The 22,514-nt window shown below is 40.3% G+C and overlaps 1 protein-coding gene across 13 annotated transcripts in view; it reads right to left on the bottom strand.

Moving 5' to 3' along the window:
- The window catches only part of eps15l1a (epidermal growth factor receptor pathway substrate 15-like 1a), a 280,134-nt gene that overhangs the window by 129,461 nt on the left and 128,159 nt on the right, over positions 1-22,514 (bottom strand). For all 13 annotated transcript variants that reach the window (XR_005635392.1, XM_039767016.1, XM_039767020.1 and 10 more), the window contains one exon: positions 21,439-21,636. Coding sequence is in view for 12 of the 13 variants with exons in the window: in XM_039767016.1 (XP_039622950.1) it covers positions 21,439-21,636 (198 nt within the window). In the remaining variant the exon portion in view is untranslated. The remainder of the gene's footprint in view (positions 1-21,438; positions 21,637-22,514) is intronic.

The raw sequence follows: 22,514 nt of genomic DNA, 5'->3' as shown, positions 1-22,514 counted from the left end.
AATAAATTTATGAAATGATTATACATAAAGAAAGTGTTTAGTCTTCAAATACATATAGAAGATAAAAAAAAAACGTACTAAGCTGCTCAGAAAAATTTGTATATAAATGACTGTAATCTATTTTCTTTTGCTAATGGATTGCAACTGACATGCAAGATGAATTTGGGTTGGCGGGTATCACAGACAAAAATGACATGTGATTTCACTTTAAGTCTCTTGTATGCAGTTCTTCAGGTCGCTATGCAAGAACGGAGGAAAGACAGCTAAACAGAAAAGTAGAGAACTCAGCCTCAAAGTACTGTTGTCAACTCAAGAAAAACAAGAAATGGTCTTAGTTTGAAGTGTGTGTGTTGGAGTACTTGATTTTATTCATCTAATAATGTTTGTGAACTGCATGTTTCTTTCTCTAACATCTTTCTCTAACACAGTGAAAACAAAAGTGAGCCCAGATGCTTAACCAAAAGTAATGCTAACAAGAGCAGTTCACCATCTGTGGAAATGCAGAAGCTGTACATTTTCACAGCAACATGTGATCTATGGGAATTCAGAAGCATTGCACCCTCTATGGGAATGAAGTAAAAATGCAGTTTATTATGAAATTATAAACATGACGAGCAGCTATTGAAGAGTCTGAAGTAGATATAAATATACTGTGCATACAGTAGAACCCCACGAAAATACAGTTCACGGTTCGCAACCTCAGTTGTTCGTGAATTTTTCCTTAGAACTTAACTAATAAATTGTTAGCGGAAACTGCAAATATCCTCCGCAATTTTTTATGACTTTTTTCGTGGCAATACTGCACTGTAGAGAAAACAGGAAGCAAACATAGAGGAAAACGCAGCTTGGGATGGTGAAAGTAGCTACTAGAATTTGAAACTGTAACTCCCAGCTGTCCCTGCAGTGGCTCCGATTGGTCTTCTGCTGAGGGTGCATTCAACATGTGGATCTCTGAACTATCTATCTTCATCATTACATTTCATCTGTTGCCATTTCTCATGGACTTAACTGTGTGTGTTTTGTTGCATTTGATGTATAATCACCGGAAGGGGAACAGGGGTCGTATCGTTGTTTTCATTACATTCTTTATTTGCTGTTTGATTACCGGTTTGCTTTGTTTTTGTCTCTGTTTGTGAGTGTGTGCGGGTCAGGTAAAGGCTGGGTGTGTCCCTGGAATCTCCACAATAAAAATAAATAAATCACCGTCTTCTCGACAGTGTGAATCTTAGTGGCACCGGACCGCTACAGCGTTATTCATTTCACCTTGCTGCCCTGTGATGTATCTCCAGCGGAGTGTTCCCATGTTTTCCGTTTTGTTCTTCTTAATCCTTAAACCGCCTCAATCAGCTGTAGTCATTTCCCAACACGTAGGAGCCGAGTATAATCAGCCATGTAAATTCATTGAACGCTGCACTCGGCTATTTTCGGTTCCCAGTGCAATTTACCAGCACGCCGGAGCTGATCAGTCAGTGCCGTACATTCATTGAGCAGCCAGCTCATGACCACTGCCGGCCTCTGCAGCCTCACTATCTCTGGGATTGAGCCACTGCACTAGACTAGCCTGCAAGAATCAACGTTTAACTCTGTGTGCTTGCGTGCAGTGCTGCCAGTTCAAGCGCAGATGGCTCAGTGATTTACTGAATTTTATCAATGGCATCAGCTGCACCTTGTAAATATTGTTTCAGTAGTTTTATTTTTTTTTATAGTTTTTACAGTTCATTGGCAGTGTATACATATACATATACTGTACATACATATACTGCTCAAAAAAAATCAAAAGGGACACGTTGAAAACACATCAGATCTCAATGGGAGGAAAAAATCCTGTTGGCTATCTCTACTGATATGGTAAGGTGTTAGGAGCGAAAGGATGGCACATCGTTTGATGGAAATGAAAATGATCAAAATACAGAGGGCTGAATTCAAAGACACCCCGAAAATCAAAGGGATAAAATGATGCAGAAGGTTGGTTAAATTTGCAGAAATTTCATTGCAACAACTTCAAATCGGACTCAGGAGTTTATAAGCGACCCATAACCCACACCATCCTTGTATGCATACCTGACAACGTCTTCGGGGGGTGGTTGGCAAGCTCCTAATGAGACGACGGATAGTGTCCTGGGGGATCTCCTCCCGGATCTGGACCAGGGAATCACTGAGCTCCTGGACGGCATCGGAAGGACCGAAACATAATGTCACACCCAGAGGTGTTCTAGTGGACTGAGGTCAGGCAAGCATGGGAGCCAATCAATGGTATCAATTCCTTCATCCTCCAGGAAATGCCTGCATACTCTCGCCACATGAGGCCAGGCATTGTCGTACACCAGGAGGAACCCTGGAGCCACTGCACCAGCATAGGGTCTGAAAATGGGTCCAAATATTTCATCCAATACCTAATGGCAGTCAAGGTGCCATTGTCTAGCCTGTAGAGGTCTGTGCATCCCTCCATGGATATGCCTTCCCAGACCACAACTGACCCACCACCAAACTGGTAATGCTGAACTATTTTACAGGCAACATAACATTATCCACAGCTTCTCCATGTGCTCAGGGTGAACCTGCTCTCATCTGTGAAAAGCACAGGGTGCCAATGGTGGACGTGCCAATTCTGGCATTTCGAGCTCCACGATGCTGGACAGTGAGCACAGAGCCCACCACAGGAGATCGGTCCCTCAGGCCATCCTCATGAAGTCTGTTTCTGATTGTTTGGTCATAGACATTCACACCAGTGGCCTGCCTGCTGGAGGTCATTTTGTAGGCTGCACACCCTGGTCCTCCTTGCCCAAAGGAGCAGATATTGGTGGGTCCTACTGATGGGTTAAGGACCTTCTACAGCCCTGTCCAGCTCTCCTAGGGTAACTGCCTGTCTCCTGGAATCTCCTCCATGCCCTTGCGACTGTGCTGGGAGACACAGCAGACCTTCTGCCAATGGCACATATTGATGTGCCATCCTGGAGAAGCTGGACTACCTGTGCAACCTCTGTAGGGTCCAGGCATGGCCTACCAGTGGTGACACTGACCGTAGCCAAATGCAAAACGAGTGAAAAAACAGATAAGGAGGGGAAAAATGTCCTCCACCTGTTAAACCATTCATTCCTGTTTTGGGGGTCGTCTTATTGGTACCCCTTTAGTGCACCTGTCGTTCATTTCATTTCATTGATTAACAACACCCTCTGCTACTTAAGTGACCAGATCAATAGCCCAGAAGTTTCACTGACTTGATGCTATACTCGGATTAAAAAGTGTTCCTTTAATTTTTGAATTTTTTTGAGCAGTATACAGTAAGTTTATATATATATATATACACATATATATACATATATATATACACATATATATACATATATATATATATACACATATATATACATATATATATATATATATATATATATATACACATATACACACACACACACACAAACACAATCTATACAAATGGTCTGTTTGAAAACCTGCCACTTCTCCACAGCATTGACATAAGGATTTTCTTATATTAAATGCTGCACTTGTGTCTCTCGGTGTGTTTTTCCTACCTCATTGAAACTTCATCCCTTTAAACTTTACTGCCTAAATGTTCTTTATCCACATAGACTTGCATCTTTGTTTGCTTTTCAAAACAATCCCTAATAACGTGCTTATTGTGAAAGTTGTGAAATGAAAAATAAAAAACAAGCAACCCAGTGTCACCACCAGTTTCAATATGTCCGTCTACCTATTAATTTATATCATCATTTGTGTATTATCTGAATACTTTTTATCAAGCATGGTCAGTTAATTTTTTTGGCACCACCAAAGGTGGTTTCAACACATCATAGGTAAGTGTTTACAGAACTGAACTGTCCATTTGACTCGGTATCTCTTTATCTCCTTCTCTGTTAAGAGGAAATTAAACCTATGGCAAACATGAACCTTCTTATCTTAGGTAAATGTGTATATTAAAACATTACCTTCCAATAACAATCCCCTCACATCATTGAGGGGCTTCAAAACATAGACCTCAGCTAAGATACAGCATCAAGTCATCGGAGGATCTGATAAAACAAAGTGCTATTGCTGCTGCTTTCTTCTACAAACAACGTCCCCACTTCAAGCTGGTCTGAAAACAGGAAATCCACCACGGGCATAACACCTCAGAGATCAGAAGGGAGCTGCCTCAAGGCTCCACAGCACAGCAATGCCAGTTCAAAAGGTTTAAGAGTTTTGCTATCTCTGTTCCCAGCAAAGAGCTACATGTTATCGTGACTTCTAAGCATCCTGTTGTCATTGCAAAAACTGCAACAGGAAAAAAACATTTTCCCAGGGTGAGAACAACATCATTTTGTTAACTAATATTATTTACTTGTTTTTAAAGTGCTCCATTAACAGAGTGAAAACAGCATTCTAGAGATTCAAAGTCATGATCAGGTCAATGTCTGCAATTATTTCTGAAGAAAGTGTATGATCATGGAAATGTTTTCTAGGGATAATAAGGTGGGGCACAAATCCATGTGGTGGTGACGCAAATTCCAAAATCTCAAAACTGAATGGGAAATTTATATTAGATAAATGTCACATGCAACATAAACCCTAAAGCCCAAGTTACTTATCTTCATATGTATAAAATATAGGACACTCAGTATCTGATATAAATGTAAATACTTCATTGTACTTTGCATCATGAAAATGAAAGAAGGAAGTGGGTTTAAAAAATTAAAAAAAAAGAATGAACTTATTCTTGCACTTGTCTCTTGTCGCCATCTAGAGGGATTTTTGGTGACTACCAACCATATTTAATAAAAAGAAAAACACAACCCATGTTTTTAATAGCACCTCATTGTTTGAACAGGCAATTCAGTACAGTAGGCTGTTTTGATCTTTATTAATGAAAATTTTTAAATTTACATCCAGAAACAGCTGTGGATAGGCCTTAGGGGGCCAGGTCCATCATCTGACTGACAGGCGCATTCATTAATACTTTTTAATTATGATAATAAATACCATTTTGTGTAACTATATACAGGTAGTCCCCGAGTTACGGACATCCGACATACAACTTACGGACGAGGCCGCAGCTGCTCCTTCATCTGTCTGGGGGACGCGACGCAGGCTCCTCAGTAACTGCCACTCTGTCATCTTCAGCCTGGGGATGCTGCAAGCGATGGCTGCAGGGGGGCGGTTTCACTGCTCGCACAGTGTAGTGTCCCTCGGGTGGCTCCGGTTGATGACTGGGGCGGTAGGGGCCGCACTCCATTCATTCGAAGTGGGCGGCTGAGTGCACAGTAAGCAGTGACCGGGGGTCCATAGTCACTGGGGCCGAAGCTACTGCTTGTGTGCAGGACGGAGTCTAGATGGGGCGGTTCGCTGCCCGCCCACCACACTGCCGCAGCAGCTACTGCTCCAAACTGGAAGGAGGCTGGATGAGGCAGAGGAGGGTGTTTCACTGCCTGTCCAACACACAGCCTTGCAGTGTCCCTCGAATGGCTGCACCGTTCGTTCTCGGTGGGCAGCTGGTGATGCTGCAAGCAGCGACCCGGTTGTGGCTGAACGGAAGCCATTGAGGGTGAATGGGGCATTGGGGGGCAGCATTGTAGTGTGCCTCGGGTGGCTGCCTGTTGAAGGGGGCGATTCATTACCCGCCTTTGGCCGCACCCTGTGCGTTCTCGAAGGGCAGGTGCTGCAGGCAGCATACTATATGCAAGTGGAGGTGACTGTGTGGTGGGCGGGTGGTGAACAACCCCCAGTCGCCCCCATTCATTCTCAATAGCAAGCCTGCTTGTAGTGTTACGTACATAGCAGGAAGTTGTCTAGTCAGTACATCAGACGTGTTGACGACATGTAATGAACCTGGGCACTGTGTAATAGTGTGACGACATGTTGACTTTATTCTCGACATTTGTCATTAAAGTAGAACATCGTAAACTAAACTTCATCTTAAAATTAAAATTTTATTTACTAGATTTTCTTAAACCCCATCATTAAGTTATGTAGTACATTAAATGCTTTGTGTTAAGTATTCCCCGAGCCATGTTAATCACTACGTGCTTCTTAAACTGACTTCCTCTTGCACTAAGAGGAAGCGCAGGCAGCACACAGAATACGTTCATTTCATGATACTCCTGCTCCGTGAACATTTAGAATGCTAAGATAAATACCTGATATAAATTTAATGATGAAATGCATTAAAGCATGTATTAATCATGTGGGGGCACAGTGGCACGGAGGTTGCACTGCTGCCTCACAGCAAAGGGGTCCCGGGTGTTCCCTGCTTTGAATTTGCATGTTTTTCTGGTGGGTTTACTCGCCGTGCTTCAGTTTCCTTTCAAAGTCATGTAGGATGTGGGGTTTTGTTATGCTATATTGAGCCTGCTAGTGTATGTGTTGCTCGTATTCACCCTGCGATGTGCTGGCACCCTGGGATGCTTGCTGGGTGGGCGCAATCCTGAATGGATGGCATAATTAAACATGTATAACAAAGATTTTTTTTTTTTTTAAGTTCTCTGTGGTCTAAGTTTATAACTAGTTTTAATTTCACAAAGATGTTTATCATGTGGTGATTGGTTATGTGGAGAAAGAAAAAGGAAGGATAGGAACTGGAGGTTTGATAAGTCAGACAGAGACGGCACGCATGCAATTAAGAAAGCCCGCTCAGATGAACATCCATTGAATTCTGTGTTCGTGTCTCCGACCACCAGATCTCAAACCCATTTACACAACATTTAAGTTAAACTTGTGCGATACCCATTCATACATCTAGTTTTTTGAAGCCTCGTCACACCTGCCATAAAGTTCTCTACACTGAACGTACACCTGGGGACCCCTTACTGCGAGGGAGCAGCACTACCGCCTCACTACCATGCATGTTTAATAGCTGCTTGAATGCATTTCCTCATGAAAATGATATCAAGTATTTATCTTAGCATTCTAAATTTTCAGAGAGCAGGAATATCATGAAGTGAATGTATTCAGTGCGGCGATTGCAGCCTGCGCCTCCCTCTTACTGCAGAGGAAGTCAGTTTAAGAAGCGTGTAGTGATTAACAACTGGGTCGGGGAACACTTAACACAAAGCATTTAATGTGCTACATTAACTTATGACGGGGTTTGAGAAAATCTAGTAAATTAAACACTGATTTTAGGATTAAGTCTAGTTTACGATGTTCTACTTTAATGACAAAATAAACGGCGAGAATAAAGTTGAAATGTCGAGAATAAAGTCAACATGTCAACTTTATTCTCAACATATAGTTTTTTTTTTCTTCACCGTGGCCCTAATATGCTTCCGTAGGGCTATACCACAAATAGCATTATAAATGCAAGTTGCTGTTTTATTATTTATGTATATAGCTTAGCTTGAAGCAAGGTCCATATTAATGCAATTTACCTTAATGATGGCTCAGTTGGTAAAGATGTCTCGCCAAGTTGCAGTTGTTTTATTTTATTTTTATTTGATGAATACTGTGTAATGCACCTGGGATTGAAGTCTTTAAGTAATAGTATTATTACTGGAAGTTGCACTATTATTTATTTTATTGTTATTATTTATTAGTTTAAATATTATGCAGTTTAATGATAGTAAACTTGTTTAAAAAGTCATTTTAACGTGTCAGTGGACAGAGATTGTTAACATTAACAGAAAGTGTAGTTGGTTTACAAAAAATATTTACTATTCTGTTTCTAAGACATGTTCAGTGCAATACAACTTTTGACAAGCACCTCCGGATATTTTACTGTCTAAATGCCTCTTTGGATGGTTGAAAATATGTTGTCAAAATTTTAGCTTAAGTTGTTTGCAAAATTTGTTCAATAAAAAGGTTCTATATTTTGATTGCAACTGTCATTCAATGTGATTCCTTCTCTTCATTATTGCCAACCCCTTGAAAACTATCACTTTATGGGGCCATGCAAACCTGTATTAATACTTGTGTGCACATTAAAATGTTTTTTGTGCAATGCTCATGACAGTGGAATAGGTTATTCTTAGCCAGTCTTCTGCAATAATTGCAGTGGAAAATGTGGTTAATATCCACTCATGCGTGGGAAAAAAATACCGTAGACTACTGTGAAACCGGTATAATTTTGAAAAATACCGTGATATAGAATTTTGGTCATACCGCCCAGCACTATGACAAAGTACATGTGAAATGCCTACATAGTCCCAAGAAAGGTACGGAAACTTTGCATTCGTTCCTTGATTGTAATTACCACATTTACATGTTTGTCCAGACATCTATCCATTTTGTAACTGGTGGATACAGTCCACTGTTGCTGGTGAAACCATCTTGCAATGCAACCACTTACACATACGGGCACAGAGCCAGTGACAATAACAGTCATAGCAACTGAAAATCGAGGCAAGTTTCAAACAAAGTGGCTATTTGGTTTGTCACCATCATTGATGAAATGAGCTGCTCCATTTGTTAAAACTAATATAAAATGTTTTTAGGATTTTTGTGCTTGAAGCGCATCTCCCAGTTAATACGATATGTACATGTACAGTACTGCAAAACTGTATTGCTTCACTGCTGAGCACACATACTCAAACACTACATTTGTGTTATTTGTTTGCTTTTTGAGGGCAAACTAATATTTATGTGCATAACCCTTAAAATGTAAAGAACATAGTAATACCACTTACATTATACATTTTTTTGGTAACATCTTATAGAGGCATAATTAAGGCATGTTGAGGGCCACAAAACTGTGATGACAGACCAGAGCTGCCATTATCTGACCAAGACCTTTTGAAGTAACTCCTCTCTACACCTACTCTTCATTTTATGTTCAATAATCACTTCTACATGTGGTTTGGCTCATTAGTGTGCATGTTAGTATAAAAGTTTAAAGGTACAGTACAGTGATCCCTCGCTATATCACGCTTCGAATTTCGCGGCTTCACTCTATCGCGATTCTTTTCTCATACATGCTTACGTCACTATTCATGCACTTTGAGAACTTTTATCTAAGCCCTACGATGGCTCCTAAACGTGCTGCTTTTTCTAAGCCTTCTGACAATAAAACTAAGCGCCGGAGGAAGATGCTTACTATCCAGGAGAAGGTGAAACTCTTGGTTATGATTAAAGATGGCAATACAATTCAAAAGCCTCCTCACGCATATGAAAAGACAGCGCCAGCAACTGCCTATCAAGATGTTCTTCAGCCGCGCACCCAGACACCCACTGCCTACTCCTAGTACTTCTTCACTGAAGACAACAACGCACCTGCTGAAGATACTGCACCACCTCTGAAGACTCTCCTACTGAGGTCGTGCCTTCATAGGTTAGTGGTGTGTAAGAACTGTTTGTGTTTATGTGCAATTAAATGTACAGTACAATAATCTACTATATAAAAGCGTTCGGGATTGTCCTTCCGTCCTGTGAGTGCAAAGCGTAGCGGTATTCCACTTATTACAGACTTACTACTTGTGGCTTGAGGTACGAAGCGACGCGTTGTGAGCAGAGTTCTGGTGCTCTCATCGTTCCCTTGATTTTGTGCGTGATGCGCTGGCAAAATAGACAAAATTACGTCTCTGGAAATAATTAATGTTGATGGAGTACAAATGTCTCACCGCGTAGTAAATATCAGGGGAGATGGTGCTTACTTATTCTCATCTATAGCTTATTTAGTGCATGAAACTCCGTCTTTAGCGGTACAGATTTGGGCTGACATTGTACGACTTTGGACAGGCACTTGAGGAGATAAAAAAAAAACTTAGGTTTTCGGGAGATGTTATGAATGGGCACTTTGACGTTCTCATTCTCTACACTTACATGCCTGATGTACACATGGAGCGCACAAAAATTGAGGATAAAAGTCGGTCGTCTTAAAGGCGAGTGCGCCTAGTAATATGATATTTGTAACGTCTAATATGTCTTATTTTCTCTTATTTTGTCTAATATATTGGGTAATACGAGTGTAATGGTGACTAAAGGGTGTTAGGTCATGTCATGTCTAGAGAGCTCTATTAATGTTACAAAACGTATTTAGAAGGTCGTAAACAGGTTTTCTATACTCTGAGAAAATATTAGATTTATAAATAAAGAATCCTACTTCGCGAAAATTCATTTATCACGGTAGAGTCTGGAACGGATTAACCGTGAAAAACGAGAGTTCACTGTATAATCTGTGCATATTCATATGTGAAATAAGATACAGATCAGATTTTGACTGTTTGATTAACTTACTTTTACTTTTTGTCAACCGAAACCAATTTGCTTTTATCTTGACTAGAATTAGTTTACTTTTTGTTGGCTAAAACTAACAATAATTAAATGACTAAAATGTGACTAAAACTAAAATGCAATTTAGTTATAAGACTAAAACTAAATCAAAATGTACTATCAAATTATGCATGCATAATTAGCCATGTGGTGTTGGGTTAGAGCAGGGGTCTCCAACTCACGGTACTCGTGTGCTACCAGTAGCTCAAAACCCCTTTCCAAGTAGCTCGCCAAAGGGTTAAGGAATCCTACATAAATTTGAAAACTTGATTAGTCAAATTAGGGGTGGGCGATCTTCCCAAAAAATCATATCACGATCCTTTTAACACAAAATCACGATACACAATCTGAATTGCAATCAATCTTTTTAATGTGACATACGCTTCAGAGAATATTCAGGCTCAAACTCATCAAGACCTAAGTAACACTTCATTTTAAGTATCAAACAAAGTTGAATTCAATTGTTCTCTCGTTCACTAGCTAAGCAGAGTTAAGGAACATGCCCCGAAGCTGGCGAATGAGTGAGGAGAGCCCCGACCCACCCCTTCCAGCCTGTTGCGTGTTTTATGGATTTGTGCAAATAAATCAGTACCGCAAGCAAACTCTGAGTCATAGCGAAATGAGGGAAGTCGCAAAATCAAAAGTGATTTCAAATGAATCAAATATTCAAGCAAATTATAGAAAAAAAACGAATCTAAATCCGTGAAGTAGTTCTCTCGTGAAAAGCAGACAGACAGGCATTGGATTTTATACATTATATATTAGTAATCCTTCAAAATAATGTGCAGTTAAAGTCTCAACAGCATTCTCAGCATTTCTGGAGCTTAGCTGAGCCAGATAACTATAAGAATCTTCACCAAACAGCTCTGAAAATGTCTGCTTTGTTTGGGTCTCCATACCTCTGTGAGTCTGACATGAATGTCATGAAATCAAAGTTCAGAACAAGACTGACAGACGAACATTTAAATGACTCCATAAGAGTGAACCTCAGTGGATCCACTCCACCATACATCTCGGTGCCAGTCATCCGACTAACTAAAAAACACATCACACATGCAACTGGACCTGTAAATAAAGTGAGACAGTGACATGGAACAAAATGACAAATGAATAAGTCATATCTGCGTATTTGGAATTACATTGTTTTGTTCTGACAGCATGCATGTTTTAATTCAATAGTGTGAGATACACTAGAAAATGCATCCAGACATACAAAATACACTTAGAGGTGAACTAAATATTTTTGTGATGTTGTAACGGAAAATGTGAGTTGTGGACACCAACATTTTGTAAATGTTTAGGCAAAACAAGCTTATTCAGTTTGTTTGGGTTGAAATAAGCGATGAGAATAAATGTTAGAAAACAGGAGTAGCGTTGAGCCATTTTCATTTTGTAAAAGTAGCTCTAAGGGGAAAAAGCTAGTGCACATGGATCATTGTTATGCATCCTATAGCAGTACACATAATATCCTCAACATCATTTTTTTCACATAAACACAGCAGCTTCTTATAGTACCCTCTATGAAAGACCTGTACATCACTGCTACAGCACTGTTACGTCACACTTGGCTCACAAATTATTATGGGGTACTAGGAAAAAAAAATGTTCAGCCACATGGTTATTATCCTGGAAAATAATCATTGAACAAGGTCATCGGTGCACACTGCATATTCACTGCGAGAAACACTTTGGCAAATTTCAACACTAGAGGTTACCTGTAAAAATCAATAATTAAAGCAAATGTTAAAGAACAATTTACCTTGAACAAACTAGCTTATGTGCCCTCGTGTTTTTGATAATTATTCCTTCATTACCTTAATTTTCCTTCCATTTATTGAAATAAAGGTCAAGGAAAGGCCCACACTGAGACAGGGTGACCTGTCGGCAGCAATTTCTTCCAGCCATATATAAACCCTGCATTGTCTCTTGAGTCTACTCCCAGTGATCTGTGTCCTGTATACCCCTAACATGATAGACACCAACAGCGCATTATCATTCTTAGTCCATGCTCAAACCACCTTAAATGGTTCCTCTACGTTAGATCTCTTGGAGAAGCAATGGTTATATATAGGGTTTTCACCCTATCACTGAGAGTGAGCCAAGGCTAATGAGGAATCTCATTCTTTCAGTCACAACCTGACCTCTTAACCACAGCTGAAGACTGGTCAGTAAATCACCCAATACACTCCCGCTTCACCAACACAAGCCAGCAAAATGTCTACACAACTGTTGCTGCAGTACCAACAAGACACTGTGACACTCCTGCACTAAGGACAGCTGTGCACCCCTAACCTAATGAGAACAAGCTACTCTTTCCCTAACCTAACTTTTATAGATGCTAATTCTCATTCCTGCCATTACATATACAGATACCGATCATAACCTGACGATGCAGAGAGAACAACATAAGCTGCAAATAACTGAAATCCTTAAATATACTAACTGAATATTACCCAATACAGTAATCCCTCACTATATCACGCTTCAACTTTCGCGGCTTCACTCTATGGCAGATTATGTAAGCATATCTAAATATATAACACGGATTTTTCGCTGCTTTGCGGGTTCTGCGGACAATGGGTCTTTTTACTTCCTGTACATGCTTCCTCAGTTGGTTTGCCCAGTTGATTTCATACAAGGGACGCTATTGTTGGATGGCTGAGAAGTTAACCAATCAGAGCATGCAGTTAAGTTCCTGTGTACTGAATGGCTCAGCGACGGGGCACCGGATTCGATTCCGTGGCGTTAACCAGGAAGTCTCGTCTCGTTCATTCAGCATCAATGTGTTTTGCTGTGTAAAGAGTTACCTTTTGTGTTTATCTTTGTGCATAGTCAAGCCCTTCATTATGGCTCGAAAACGATTTGCTCCTGCTACTGCTTCAGGGGCCGTGCCCAAGCGCCAACGGAAGATGTTAACGATTGCCGAAAAGGTAAAGGTTTTGGATATGTTGAAGGAAGGGAAAAGCTACACCGCTGTAGGATGCCATTACGCCATCAATGAGGCTACGATTCTTTTTATTTAAAAAGTAGGAAAGGAATATAAAATCTATGGCCGCAGTGTCCTTTTAACCAGGGTGCAAAACGAGTTGTAAGTGGATATAATAAGGCAGTAGTCTGGATGGAATCTGCTTTAGGGATTTGGATTGAAGACTGCCGGAAGAAGAACAATGGCGGAGCTACACAGTCGCCTGAAGAGGCTCCTTTAAAAGAGCTGTGACACTCTCCTTTGTTGTGCAGTAAAATTAAACTCATTGTTATCGGACAAGTCATCGTGTCATTGTTGGTGAGTAACCATAATTAATTTTCTACTTACAGTACTTAGTACATGTACGAACGTTTAGTGTCACTGTACACACATTTACTGTATATAATTTTTCTTGTGTTGTACGTATTTATTGCTGGTGGCCTGTATATCATAATGGCTGTAACATATGTGATATCGGAGACACTCGATATCTTTAAAATAATATTTAGGTTTTACTGTATATAAACAGTGTGTTTACATACATAATTTCAATGAATCATAACTACAAACCGGATTTCAAAAAAGTCGGGACACTAAACAAATTGTGAATAAAAACTGAATGCAATGATGTGGAGATGGCAAATGTCAATATTTTATTTGTAATAGAACGTAGATGACAGATCAAACGTTTAATCCGAGTAAATGTATCATTTTAAAGGAAAAATATGTTGATTCAAAATTTCACGGTGTCAACAAATCCCAAAAAAGTTGGGACAAGTAGCAATAAGAGGCTGGAAAAAGTAAATTTGAGCATAACGAAGAGCTGGAAGACCAATAAACACTAATTAGGTCAATTGGCAACATGATTGGGTATAAAAAGAGCTTCTCAGAGTGGCAGTGTCTCTCAGAAGCCACGATGGGTAGAGGATCACCAATTCCCACAATGTTGCGCAGAAAGATAGTGGAGCAATATCAGAAAGGTGTTACCCAGCGAAAAATTGCAAAGACTTTGCATCTATCATCATCAACTGTGCATAACATCATCCGAAGATTTCAGAGAATCTGGAACAATCTCTGTGCGTAAGGGTCAAGGCCGTAAAACCATACTGGATGCCCGTGATCTCCGGGCCCTTAAAACACTGCACCACAAACAGGAATGCTACTGTAAAGGAAATCACAGAATGGGCTCAGGAATACTTCCAGAAACCATTGTCAGTGAACACAATCCACCGTGCCATCCGCCGTTGCCAGCTGAAACTCTACAGTGCAAAGAAGAAGCCATTTCTAAGCAAGATCCACAAGCTCAGGCGTTGTCACTGGGCCAGGGATCATTTAAAATGGAGTGTGGCAAAATGGAAGACTGTTCTGTGGTCAGACGAGTCACGATTCAAGTTCTTTTGGAAATCTGGGACGCCATGTCATCCGGACCAAAGAGGACAAGGACAACCTAAGTTGTTATCAACGCTCAGTTCAGAAGCCTGCATCTCTGATGGTATTGGGGCTGCGTGAGTGCGTGTGGCATGGGCAGCTTGCATGTCTGAAAAGGCACCATCAATGCAGAAAAATATATTCAGGTTCTAGAACAACATATGCTCCCATCCAGACGTCATCTCTTTCAGGGAAGACCCTGCATTTTTCAACAAGATAATGCCAGACCACATTCTGCATCAATCACAACATCATGGCTGCGTAGGAGAAGGATCCGGGTACTGAAATGGCCAGTCTGCAGTCCAGATCTTTCACCTATAGAGAACATTTGGCATCATAAAGAGGAAGGTGCGACAAAGAAGGCCCAAGACGATTGAACAGTTAGAGGCCTGTATTAGACAAGAATGGGAGAGCATTCCTATTTCTAAACTTGAGAAACTGGTCTCCTCGGTCCCCAGACGTCTGTTGAGTGTTGTAAGAAGAAGGGGAGATGCCACACAGTGGTGAAAATGGCCTTGTCCCAACATTTTTGGGATTTGTTGACACCACCATGAAATTCTGAATCAACATATTTTTCCCTTAAAATGATACATTTTCTCAGTTTAAACTTTTGTTCCGTGATTTATGTTCTATTCTGAATAAAATATTAGAAGTTGGCACCTCCACATCATTGCATTCAGTTTTTATTCACGATTTGTATAGTGTCCCAACTTTTTTGGAATCCGGTTTGTAATATCTAAGAGCATACAAAGGGTTTATGCTGTATAAATGTGCAGGGAATATTTATAAACAGTGTGGGAGAGTTTATAAGGGCTTAAAATATATAAAAATAACCATACAAACATATGGTTTCTACTTCGCGGATTTTCACCTATTGCGAGGGGTTCTGGAACGCAACCCCCGCGATCGAGGAGGGATTACTGTACTTGAATAAATCTTAATATTCTGTCCATGAGATTATGAACATAAGTGGAAAGAACACAAGTCACAACCTTGGCAGAATCCAATACCCACACTGATCAGACGAAACTCCAAGCATGCATACATACAATATCTCACAAAAGTGAGTACACATATAAGATTTTATTATATCTTTTCATGGGACAACACTTAAGATATGACACTTTAATACAATGTCAAGTAGTCAGTGTACAGCTTGTATAACAATGTAAATTTGCTGTCCCCTCAAAATAACTCAACACACAGCCATTATTGTCTAAACCGCTGGCAACAAAAGTGAGTACAGTCCTAAGTGAAAAATGTCCAAATTGTGCACAAAGTGTCAATATTTTGTGTGGCCACCATTATTTTCCAGCACTGCCTTAACTCTCTTGGGCATGGAGTTCACTAGATCTTCACAGGTTCACTGGAATCCTCTTCAACTCCTCCATGATGGAGCTGGTAGATGTTAGAGACCTTGCGCTCCTCCACCTTCCATTTGAGGATGCCACACAAATGCTCAGTAGGTTTTAGGTCTGGAGACATGCTTGGCCAGTCCAGCACCTTTACCCTCAAGTTTCTTTAGCAAGGCAGGTGTGTTTGGGGTCGTTATCATGTTAGAATACTACCCTGCGACCCAGTTTCTGAAGGGAGGGGATCACGCTCTGTTTCAGTATTTCACAGTACTTGTTGGCATTCATGGTTCCCTCAATGAACTTTAGCTCCCCAGTGCCGGCAGCACTCGTGCAGCCCCAAACCATGTCAATCCCACCACCATGCTTGACTGTAGGGAAGACACACTTGTCTTTGTGCTCCTCACCTGGTTGCCGCCACATACACTTGACACCATCTGAACCAAATAAGTTTATCTTGGTCTCATCAGACCACAGGAGATAGTTTCAGTAATCCATGTCCTTAGTCTGCTTGCCTTCAGCAAATTGTTTGTGGGCTTTCTTGTGCATCATCTTTTGAAAAGGCTTCCTTCTGGGACTATAGCCATGCAGACCAATTTGATGCAGTGTGCGGCGTATGGTCTGAGCACTGACAGGCTGACCCGCCCCTAAACCCAACCCAGCCCTTCAACCTATGTAGCAATGCTGGCAGCACTCGTACGTCTATTTTCAAAAGACAACCTCTGGATATGACGCTGAGCACGTCCTGTTAAACCGCTGTATGGTCTTGGCCACCGTGCTGCAGCTCAGTTTCAGGGTGTTGGCAATCTTCTTACAGCCTCGGCCATCTTCATTTAGAGCAACGATTCTTTTTTTCAGATCCTCAGAGAGTTCTTTGCCATGAGGTGCCATGTTGAACTTCCAGTGACCAGTATGAGAGAGTGTGAGATCGATAACACCAAATTTAACACACCTGCTCCCCATTCACACCTGAGACCTTGTAAAACTAACGAGTCACATGACACCAGGGAGGGAAAATGGCTAACTGGGCACAATTTGGATATTTTTCACTTTTGTTGCAAGCGGTTTAGACATTAATGGCTGTGTGTTGAGTTATTTTGAAGGGACAGCAAATTTACACTGTTATACAAGCTGTACACTGACTACTTTACATTGTATCAAAGTGTCATATCTTCAGTGTTGTCCCGTGAAAACATATAATAAAATATTTACAAAAATGTGAGGGGTGTACTCACTTTTATAAGATACTGTAACTCTCACTCTACAACTACTGGGAATGAACAGCTGACATCAGCGGCACAGGATATCATATTCTTTTACTAACTCCCGGCAGTTTAAAATTTCACAAAGTACCTGTAGACAAGATTGTAAATCTCATCAAATACCTACACAGGGGAAGACAGCTAGTTCATTATTTTATATCCAAGATGTAATGCACATTATTCCTTCCAAATCTGAGATTCAATTATCAGATGAAGTTTCTGGTCCAGAACCAAGGCATAGGCTATCCCCTGGGAGGTGAGAAAGTGTAATCCCTTGGTAAAGGGCACACATTCATGCTGCCCTTTTAAAAAATAGAGATTATCACTCCATTCTCTGTCCATCCCAAGGCACTTCTCCTGCCTTCTATGCAAAAATGAATAGTGTGTCAGGAAAAAAAAAATATGTTATGTTTTTAGTATTTCCAGTAGGATATTATCCACCCACTGCAGTCTTGCCACCACCGACCTTTTTAAACCACTGCAATAATCTCAGCCAGAGATGAACTAGCCCAGTACAAAGCTTCTGGCACTGCTTCCTCCTTCTCTGAAGTATTATTCACAAAGTTTAGAAACTCCTAAAAATGCTCCTGCCATTTCTCAACAATATTCCCATCATTCCTGAAAACAGCCTGAATTATGTCCCACCTACACTTCCTCTATCAACAAATGGTTTGGCAGAACCTCTTAAAAATAATCTGAAAGAAGTGACCCAAACACAGACACTCAGTTTGCTTCATGTTTTAAAAGATACAAAACAAATCTATTCACCCATCACCAAACCCTGTTAAATTCAATTCTAGACCATGGAGGCTAGAGTCAATAATACCAACAGCATCTTGTGGAAGGCAGAAATGAACCACGAGAAGAACGAAAGCACATCACAAAGAACATTTAAACCATTTTCTTTTATTAGAAACTGTTGGCATCAGAGGAAGCCGACAAAACCTGATCTCAAGATGGTTAACTGCCAGGAGACAAAGAGTACAGGATAGAGGAGAACGGGGACAAGCGGTGAAGTCCCCCAGGGGAAGTTTTTTGGCATGCTACCTTTTCTAATTTAAATCAATAATGTAGATTATGGTGTAGATAAACCAATTTGTGTAACTTGCTGATGATATTAAAATTGGAAGGCTAGTGGATAGAGGATGATGCAAAAAATAATTCAAAATGACTTGGACAATCCTCAGAACTGTGCAAACAAACACTTGGAAAACTCAGTTTCACATGTAAAAGTGCAAAGTGTTACATATGGGTAAAAGGAGCATCAATTAAAAATATATGAAAGGAGACACTGTTCTTACAGGATGCAACCTCCGAGAAATGACTTAGGAGTTAACAATGACACAACATTCTCATTATCTAAGCCAGGGGTCCCCAACCATCTGACAGCCGGGGCGTGAGAGAATTGCCAGCAACGGAGACTCACTCAGTGAGGGGCTACAGCAAATTGGCTGCCCCCTTCACTGAGGACACTTTTCAGAATGCTTGGTGGGCGGGGCTTTTCAGTGGCGCAGAGAGAGGAGTGAGACCAAGGTGAGAGAGTATTACAACGTAGTATTTTTATGGTCCCGACAGTTTCCGCATATGACACAAATCTATAGAAATCTCGTTACTACGAAGTATATTCAGCAGATACTTTCATTACAACAAAGTGCCCTTGAAATGCTTGAATGAATCAACCACAGAGCAGTTAGATCTGTGGTCGCGGCTCAGTTGTGCACATTTGCACAATGATCCCCAAACAGAAACATTGTAAAAAAAAATTCTTTCTTCAAACTTTCCTTGTACTGTTTTTTTTGTTGTTCTTGTTTTCCGTGGTTTTCAGTGATACCATTTGCTTATTGCTCATCAAAAATTGAAAAACATCCATTGGAATTTAACTCATTGTCACCGTCCTATAGAAACGGCAGACACGGAAAAATGATAACAGTGCTAATGTTTGTGATATGCAATCTGTTGGAATGACAAATGCAATGCATATGTCTTTGTTATATGCAAAAAAAGAAGAAAAATCTCAGGTTGCAAACGTATGCGAACTGCTGCATTTGAAGACTGTTTTTATGTGGTTCAGTGATGCTCGTTCAAGAAACATTCCTATTAATGCGGCACACATTCAAGAAAATGTGAGGTCTCTAAACTCTCTTGGGACCTCCATCAATAGGACAACACGCTGAATAGCATCCCGATGTGCAATCACCACGTCTGCTTAAGATTGTTTATCTGTTGCCGGGGCAACAGCAGGCTCACAGCTCTACTGTACAGCAATCGTGCTTCAGGACGCACTTCAGCATGACGTTCCTGTTGAGTGGAGTGGGGGAGGGGGGATGGGGGGAATCCCAAAAGAGTTCAGAAACCTCACAATAGGAACAGACATACAGGCACTATTGTGCACCCCACCTTTACCCACTCTGCAGACTCAGTATCCAGCCAGGCTGGAGGAGTGCTGGAGGAGCCTGAGGAGGAAAACCTGAAGCAGCGGTGGAGCAGCAGCACGTGAGGCAGAGGCAGAAGACACCCATTGTTCAAGATAGCAGATAAAGTGGCTGCATTCAAAGCCAAACTTGATTTATGGGGCCGACGAGTGAACACTGGGATTTTTGATATGTTTCAAACGTTAGCAGAGGTTGTTAAAGATACCAAGCAAGGGCCTTATTCTCCCAGCTGGTGCATGATCACCTATCTCAGCTCTCAATAGAGCTTGAGCATTATTCCCAACCACAAAAGATCCCCGAAATGGGAAGGAATGGATCTGTGACCCATTTTTGAATAAGCCAGGTGAATCAACTTTGTCTGTGCTTGAAGAGAATCAACTGCTTGAGGTTACAAATGATGGTTGCCTTAAAAGTATGTTTGAGACAACTTCAAATCTCCATACGTTTTGGATTAAAGTAATGGCGGAATATCCTGAGGTTGCCACCAAAGCACTGAAAAGTCTGCTTCCATTTCCAACATCCTATCTTTGTAAGGCGGCATTGTCAGTGACAGCAACCAAAACGAGATTACGGAGTAGACTGAACATAAGTAACACACTTCGTGTGTCACTGTCTTCCATGGTCCCTAAATGGGATCGTCTGGTTGCAGTAACACAAGCTCAGGGCTCCCACTGATTCTGCATTATGGTAAGTTGTATAATTTTGATTACAATATTATAACTTAATAATAGAAATGTAATGTAAATTGTGTATAAAACTGCCCTATGAACCCGCCCCAAATCCTCAACCCACCCCCTACCGGTCCCTGGAAAAATTTGCTTCTAGTAAAGTGGTCCTTGGTGTCAAAAAGGTTGGGGACCACTGATCTAAGTAATGAGCAGAAGCAATCGAAAAAATCAAATAAAAACAACAGTACAGGGACCAAGTTGGAAACTTATTAAAGGTAAAATTTCACACAAACATTAGGAAGTTCTTCACATAGAGAACCACAGACACATGGAATAAGTTACCAAATAGTGTGGTATACACTAGGACTTTAGCGACCTACATAACTCGACTTGATGTTATTTTGAAAGAATTAGGTGGATAGGACTAGTAAGTTTTTATGGGCTGAATGGCCTATTCTTGCCTAAATATTTCTAATGTTCTAAAAAATGTTAGGTTATTTCATATTAATGTGAATATAAATTGAAGGATTTTATGCTTAGACTATATATTTTATTAGGGAGACCACCCCTAGAGTACAAAGTGCAATTCTAGTCACTAGGCTACAAAAAAAGACCTACCAGCAATTGCAGAGAAGAGACACTCGAGCAGGGCAGACTGTATTGGGCCCTAATCTAGGTCTTGAAAATTATCAAAGGCATTAATAAATTAGATCCAGATGAATTCTTTAAATTAAACAGTCGATCACATACCCAGAGACTCTAGTGGAAGTTAATGGAAAGTGTGTTTAGGATGGAAGCTGGAAAGCAGGTCTTTACTTAAGGAGTTGTGAGAAACTACCAAAACATAGAGTCGAAGCAAAAAACTTAACAATCTTTTAAGATGTTTCTGGATGAGATACTGGAACAGCTTAGCTATTAGTTAAACAAATAAGCTTGATGGACTGAACGTTCTTTTCTCATTTGTCAAATTTCTTATGTACTAAACACAGACACTCAAAGCTGGCCAAGATATGGTGACAAATTATCCCAATATGCTCATCCTCAAGATATATATAAAAAAAAAAATATATATTAGCTTGTCACCTAGGGGCTTACATTTAAATGTGGCCAGAGAGAATGGAGAAGCAGACTCACCTGATTGATTTCATCCTGTGTCGCTTTCAAGGATTTTATAATGGTTTCCAGCTGTACTCTGCCTGCTTGAATGCTTTGCTCCAGTTGAGCCTCCTCTTGCTGTAGACGATTTAGCTCCACCTTTGCTCGGCTAAGTTCTTCCTCCTGACTCTTCAAGTCAGATTCCTGAGACTGGATCTGTGTCTGTAGTGAAGAAATCTAAATAGAAGAACATTAAAGAAAATATGGTTAAATGCGTAATTCCAATAAAACAGACCTTGTCTAGAAAGATTCTCATCCCATTCCGTGCTCACTTTAAGATGCATCCTTTAAAGTTCCATGATTTTATTTAGCCACACATAACCACAAAAATTGTGGTTAAAAAATAATTTATATGTTGTTTTTCAGTGCATTTATAACTAAAGTAAATAAAATTGTTTTACTTAAATTTTTTTTATATATTTTATTTTTGAATATTTTGCAAACGACTTTTCTTTAATCATTTTTCATGAACGGGAAGCTTCTTTAAAAGTATTACTTAATATATCTTCTTTGCAGAATTATTTGAATACTAAAAAGAATTATATCGTGGTCTCTATTTTTCTGTTCAGGCTCTTACGGGATTAGCGCTCAATAGCTGCGAAAAATAAAAATTGACAACAGAACAGCAAGCTTACGGCAATCCTTCCTCACCGTGATCATCAAGGCTACTCCTTCGCAAGACTAAACAAGTAAAGTCGGCACGTCTATTTATCCACTCCACTCACTGGAAGAGGCAAGTGGGGGCAATTCAACACGTCTCTCACTTGTATGCTCTTATATCTCACTATATTTTTTCTCAGTTATTGTTGCGTGTGCATTAATTGGAATTGCATGACCATTGCTTACAGCAAAACCTGTTACATAATTGCATCGGTTTTGATGAATTATTGAATTGTTACCGATACTGAACACGTATGAAAACTTTGAAGAAATTTTGTTCGCCAAAAGTGGGTTTAAAATCAGTTGCAAGATTTGACCCTGACAAACAAACAGGCAGAGGAGTCAAGTTAAATAAAATCGTTTAACAATACTACCACAGTGTGTTTCTCTAAGGA

This window comes from Polypterus senegalus, chromosome 10 (assembly GCF_016835505.1).
Source record: "Polypterus senegalus isolate Bchr_013 chromosome 10, ASM1683550v1, whole genome shotgun sequence".
Taxonomy (NCBI): Eukaryota; Metazoa; Chordata; class Cladistia; order Polypteriformes; family Polypteridae; genus Polypterus; species Polypterus senegalus.
Note: the sequence above shows the minus strand (reverse complement) of the source record. Positions and strands in the feature narration are given on the sequence as shown.